This window comes from Athene cunicularia (assembly GCF_003259725.1).
Source record: "Athene cunicularia isolate RWA chromosome Z unlocalized genomic scaffold, athCun1 chrZ_part2, whole genome shotgun sequence".
NCBI classification, from domain to species: Eukaryota; Metazoa; Chordata; class Aves; order Strigiformes; family Strigidae; genus Athene; species Athene cunicularia.
Window position 1 is genome coordinate 11827986 of NW_020799143.1, and position 6501 is coordinate 11834486.

Here is a 6501-nt window from a genome sequence, read left to right on the forward strand (position 1 = left end):
CCCCTTTCCCCTTGTTTTCTCAATAGGGTAAAGAGGGGAAAGAAGATAAATTAACCCTTGTGGGTGAAACAAAAGCAGTTTTAATATAAGCAAGGCAAAGCAAAAGTCCGTGCGCGGAAACAAAAGCAAACAGATTTATTCTCTACTTCCCATGGACAGGCGATGTCGGGCCTTCTCAGGAGCAGGGCTCCAATACGCGTAGTGGTTGCCTCGGAGGACCAAGGGTGACCCCACCCCCTTCCTCCTTTCTCCCAGCTTTATACTGAGCAAACGTCATATAGTATGGAATATCCCTTTGGTCGGTTCAGGTCAGCTGTCCTGGCTGTGTCCCCTCCCAAGATCTTGCCCACCCCGTCCCACTGGGGGAAATATCAGGAAGAGCCTTGGTGCTGTGTAAGCACTGCTCGGCAGTAGCCACAACACCAGGGTGCTGCCAACACCCTGCCAGCTCCCAGCATAAACCACAGCACTGTGAGGGCTGCTGTAGGGGAAAACCAATTCCAGTTCAGCCAGACCCAGTACAGATACAAACCCCGGGGTTGGGATAAGGAGAAATTTAATACAACAGTGTAACAAATAATAAACCGAACAACAACAATAAACAGTAATAATAGTAAACAGGGCAAAAGATATACAGAGATATTCCGCAAGGGACACAGCAGCCCCCTTGCGCCTGTTCTCAGGGACAAAAGCCACAAAGGAAACTGTTCCCATGCTTGGGCGCCTGGACTTGACATCAACATGGTATTGAATAACCCTGCTAAAGCCCACTCCCCACTGCTGGGGAAACTGAACCTTAACCTAGCTCAACCAGAAGAGGACGTAAAAGAGCAGGAGAAAGTATCCCCTCACTGCCTTCCCCATAGACTGTGATTACTAATAAATTCTGAGAGAAGGCACTCTAGGTATGGGCATGACAACAATGTCACCTTCAAACACCAGCTTAACCTCATGACCAGTGATATAATCATAAGTAGACATTACCCAGTACAGCAGAATGGTAGTCCTGATTCCTTTGTCAGAGGTGATAAACATCACCACAGGGAATACATATTGCATATAAGAATTTACATAACACCACCATGTGAACAAATAAACCAACATTGTGACCAGCTACTATTTAACTAATATAATACATATAACAGATTGGTTTTAAAATGTTGTGGTCAGATCTGTCAATTTAACCCGGCATACCCGACACTGGGTGCCAAAAAGGACTGTTGTAGTTTAGGCCCAGTTGGCAACTAAACACTACATGGCCACTCGCTCACTCCTCCCCCCTCTCTGTGTGGGATGGGGTAGAGAATCAGAAGGAAAAGGTAAAAAACCCTCATGGGTTGGGATAAGGACAGTTTAATAGGACAACAAAAGAAGAGAAGAAATAACAATAATAGTAATAAAATAGTATATGAAGCAAGTGATGTGTGATGCAGTTGCTTACCACCCAGAACCCAATGCTCAGCCTGTTCCAGAGCCACAATTCCTCCCATTCTCTGGCCAGCTCCCCCAGTTTATATACTGAGCATGACATCATATAGCATCAGATATCCCCTTGGCTGTTTCAGTCTAGCTGTCATGGCCATGTCCCCTCCCAGCTTCTTGTGAAAATTAACTCTATCACATCCAAACCAAGGACATACATCTACAGCATCCCCAGTCTACAGCAAGGAAAACATTAGAAAACTGCTGTTTAGCTCAGAGGAAAATATCTGATTGTTCTCATGCTATTGCCACTCTTGCTGACCTTACTGTGAAGAGGACCAATATCCTAACCACTCAAGCATGTCTGATACTCCTTCACATAGGAGATTATATTACATGGACTAGCCAGTTCACGTTTACTACTCCAGTTGGACTGTGCCAGTCTTTAAGCAACTGGACTTCTCTGTGGAAAAATACTACATCTGGAAGTGGCAGAGATTTTTCTTTTTGTTTGATTTTTCTTTTTTTTCTTTTTCTTTTTGAACTTTTCAGTCCAGTCAGACTTGATATGAGGTTTGGCAAAATAACTCGTTATTACTGATCTTTCTAAAAAACAGGTTTGTGTAAATGGTGTCAAATCTAAAATATTCAGTCCAGAAAGATGTCAAGATCTTACTTATGTGTCCTTTTAAAAGTTCAGGAGTTTAAAATACAGTGTTTGATAGGAAGAGCTTACACAAGTGTGCCTTCATTGTGTTGCATCTGACTGTCCTTTTCCTCTGATCTTCCACTTATAGCATTGCACAAACCACAGGTTTCCTCAGACTAGCCCACTTTAGCATAGTCTTCATAGCATTTGTCTAGTATAGCCCATAAAGTATGACACTGTCTATGAAGAAGACTCACAAGAACATATCAGGCATTAATTCATCAGCATTATAAAGTGCACATTTGACAAAAGTATCTAGTGATAACAGAATATAGATGAACATAAGGAAGCAAAGGGATTTCATAGGAACCTTCAAATTATGTGCTAATCTAGTCATAGAAAACTCATGAGCATGGGTTTGATTTTTTTTTTTTCTTTTTTGCATCCTCCCACTGACTGGAGGGCCTTAGTGAAGGAGACTAATGCAGGAAATCCTGCTTCACAGTTGGGGTAGAAGTATAATGGGTTGTTGGTACCTTATTTAATGTCATAGCAAAGCAATATTTGGCCAGCAACAAACAGAGTACATGATGCAATTTTTCTTCTATTTCCTTTGGGAATAAACAAAAAACCTTAACTTTCCAAACTACCATTAAGCTCTGATAACCAATGTGTATTTGGTAATATTATCAAGCACCTCAGACATGCTGAGAATTTAAAAACCCTCCATGTTTGAATACTATGTATTTAGCAAAGATAAATTCACCTAATTTCTGTCCTTTTTCTCATTTGTTAGAACACATCTTTATATTTTAACAAGTTCTACTTTTAACAGTATTTAACACTGAATTTTGATAAATTAAAGAACAAGGTCATAACAAGTTCCCCAGGGCTTTGCACTCTGTGTGCTTCAACTTCAGATTCATAATTCCCCTGCATATTTTGTGCTTGATATCGTTTAGAGTAGTAAATGGAATAATTTAAGAGCAACGTATTTCATTTGGATAACAACCATCTCTTCTAAAACTACAGGAAGCAGAAAAAGGGAAAGCCCTTCACAACATCTCATCTGAATTTCGGTGATAATGGCACTTTATTTGAAAGTTTTTTTCCCAAGGTTTTCCAAAACCACTTAAAATCTCACACATACTGAGGCCTCCACAATATTTCAGTGAACTGTGTCACGTGCAGTCATTACTCAGTAACAAAAATATAGCTACACCATTCAACTATCACTTGAGGCCTGTTTCAATGCCTTGTATTTTGCTTCAAGGAAGAATAAGCATCGATTACCTATTCTTCTCAGATGACATACTTTTTTTTAATAACACTTCATGAAAATTGCAAGGAGCTAAGCAATACAGTATCTGTCTCAGGTTAGGCTCCTGACTGCTTTGACCTCCAAATTGCTTTTCAGAAAATGAGCAAGCATACCGACTTTAGATTCCACAAGATGGGTAGTCATGATGCAGAAGACCTGAAGAACTGCTGGGAAAAAGTAATCCAAGAGCAAACTAAGCAACAAGAAGATGAAGAGTCTAGGTTATGCAAAAGCACCCTGAACAAGTAAGTGGCATTATTCCTTTTGCACAAGACAGCGAAGCATATTATCACATGCTTTAAAATAAGGTAACCTGTTATTGTACTGCTTTATTCATAGCACAGATTGTGTTCTGGATCTTTGGCACTTTTCCTCTCGCAGCTGCTTGTCTCATATTTCCATGGCTGTTCTGCATGGAAACTCGGATACCCCTCACCCCTGAACCTCATGAGCATTCTTCAAAGGCCTTGAAGCAGAGCCACATAAAAATAAAGCACTTTGGCACTATGGCTTGTCACAGCCAGAAAATATCAGGATTTTTGCCTGGAACTGGTACAGCAAATAAATTAACCAGTATTACATTAAAGGGACAGGCAAACCACCAATTTAGCATGTAGTGTAAACAAATCCATAGTATCTTTATCATGTTTAACAGCCCTTCGCATCATATAAGCCCAAAGAGAGAAATGGTACAATAAGATTTTCTTGTCCCATGAAAGATTTTGTAATCATTCCTGCTATACAGACAAAAAAAAATAAGGCTATCCAAATTGATTTAAATTTTTTTTTACAAAAGAGTATAAAACAATAGGCACCATCCAGAAAGAGCTGTGACTGCTACAGATAGTCCACACAAGTGTGCTAGACTGCTTCAAATACTTGCTCAACTTGTTGCATCTTAGGAGTCTGAACCAGGATCTCCCACACATTAAGTGAATCCTCTTACTAATAACAGGTGGAGAAAGAGGATAAGAAATACCTGTACCTCTTGTGGTTTTCTGATGGGCTTTCATCCCAAAGTTAACAAAGGTTTTCCTGCATAAACTTTCCTCAAAACTGGGGCATTCATATAAATTAGTTTGACTTCAACAGACTTGAATGTACTGGTAAAGGGCTGTTTCTTTAAAAACAATTCCAGGTACTCTGACCCTAGTACCCAAAGAGAAAACTACTATCCTCAATAAAGATGAGGAAATCTAGATCTGGGCAGGCCTCGTGTCCAACAGAGTCAGATCTAGACAGTCCTGCTCCCAGTATGCTACTCCAGCTAGTCACTAATATTTCCAAACCCAAATCACCAAGTTGATGGAGAAAAAAATGTGTAATAAAACTCAGGGAAGTGTTCAGCTTCACTGGAAACCTGTGTTACTATAGCTTCACAAAAACTACTACAAGAAAACATCACAAACCAATTGCAATTTGGGATGTAGATAATACTTCACAAAGTTAAAAATGTTAAAAGCTTTTATAAGATCTTCTCTGAATAGAAAAGACAAAAAAAAAAGGCAGCAAAAGAACTTTGAATATGTCTTAACTTACATATTCAATAGGTCTTGACTAACTGACTGGTCATGACTGAAATATACCCAAACAAGTTCATTCAAGGTCACTTGACCAAAGCCCAAATTGTTCACAAAGTATTCTCTAATTTGGAAAAAAGACACTTTCCAGAGGTAATAGACACTGTCATTACAAAATCTACAGGTCCACTACCTCATGTAATTAGATGGCTCTAAGTATAGGCAAGTGTTCCCTCTGTGACACCTAGGACTAGTGTTGACAAGGAACACAAGTGTTTTAAATGGCTAATTTTTACTAACTATATGCACAAGAGAATAGTGTATCCAAGACAGAGAAGACCAAACAAGAAAAGTTTAAAATTCAAGCTAAAATCAAAATCAGAAGCCAAATTAATACAAGCATCCATGTGAAGCAGCTACTGCTCAGTTATTCTCAGATGAAATCATTGGCTGCTGTTCTTTTTAATACACCAAATGTAATATAGAACCCCATATATTTCATGATGCATTTGACTTTACCATATGATATCTAATCCTACAGCATTGCTAGGTCAGGCATTCCATAACAACATTTCCTTTGGAAAATGACACGGCCAACAAAATCTTGAAGTGGTCCCTAGTGATTTTCTCTTCTTCTGTACTATGCTTGTGTGTTGAAGCTATGTGGCTCCTCTTGCATGTGACATCAATTCCTTTAATTAAACACATGCAAAGCTTGCAGAAATTTTGGGTTCAAAATGGTTCCTTTTTTCCCCTTTTTTTCTTCGGAGTAAACCCAAATGGACATATCTAAAGCTCTGCTGTCTCTTCTCCACAGCATTTTACAGTAAACTTGGGGGGTCAGGGGGTGTAATTGTTTTTTTTTAAATTTATACATTGAATGACCTTACTGGATAGACACTACTTCTGTGTGGCTTTGAGAATACCCCAGAGGAAAAACCAGAGCTCTTCACACTGACGGTATTTCAGCAGCTGTTTGACTCATTAAGAATCCAGCAATGTCAACCACTGATACTATCAGCACTATCCCTTTCTCCCCTGCATTCCCAGTCTGGCAAGCTAGAGAGATGTGTAGACAGTAAATAAATACTGGACAAGTGCTATGGTGATGAAAGAGAGAAAAGCTTCGACCCTGCTGAAAAGCCTGGATACATGTGAAGGATTTGGCTCAGTACCTGTTAAGTGTTTGTCCTCTCTTTTCAGACTCCACCACGAATGGTCTATGCGTCTGGAAGGCCGAGCAAGGCAGATCTAGGCGCACATGAAAACGCAGAAAGGACAGATGACGGTGCTGTCTATCGAGGCTTTTCTCTCACCAGATAAAAAAGTTGCTTAAAGTTACTGTGAAAACACAGAAAGCATTGGGCCTGACTCTGACCTTCTACATTCAGTACCTACACTATTGAACAAGCAAAAGGTCAGAATCTGTCCCTTTTCCAGATTATTGACTAGAGCTACTAATAAATTCCTACTGAAATTCAGTGCAAGAATAAGGCCACAGTACATAATCTTGGAAAAAATGCAAAGGGATAGATGTTCAGAAGCAGACACCTTTAATCCTCCATGATGTATTATTACTGTGATGTGGC

At 39.6% G+C, this 6501-nt stretch overlaps 1 protein-coding gene across 1 annotated transcript in view; it reads left to right on the top strand.

The window, feature by feature from the left end:
- The window catches only part of LOC113490135 (protein FAM240B-like), a 21506-nt gene extending 15258 nt beyond the window's left edge, over positions 1 to 6248 (top strand). The window contains 2 exon segments of the mRNA XM_026866402.1: positions 3489 to 3637; positions 6116 to 6248. Of these exon segments, the coding sequence (XP_026722203.1) occupies positions 3492 to 3637; positions 6116 to 6248 (279 nt within the window). The 5' untranslated portion in view covers positions 3489 to 3491.
- The last annotated feature ends 253 nt before the right edge of the window (positions 6249 to 6501 follow it).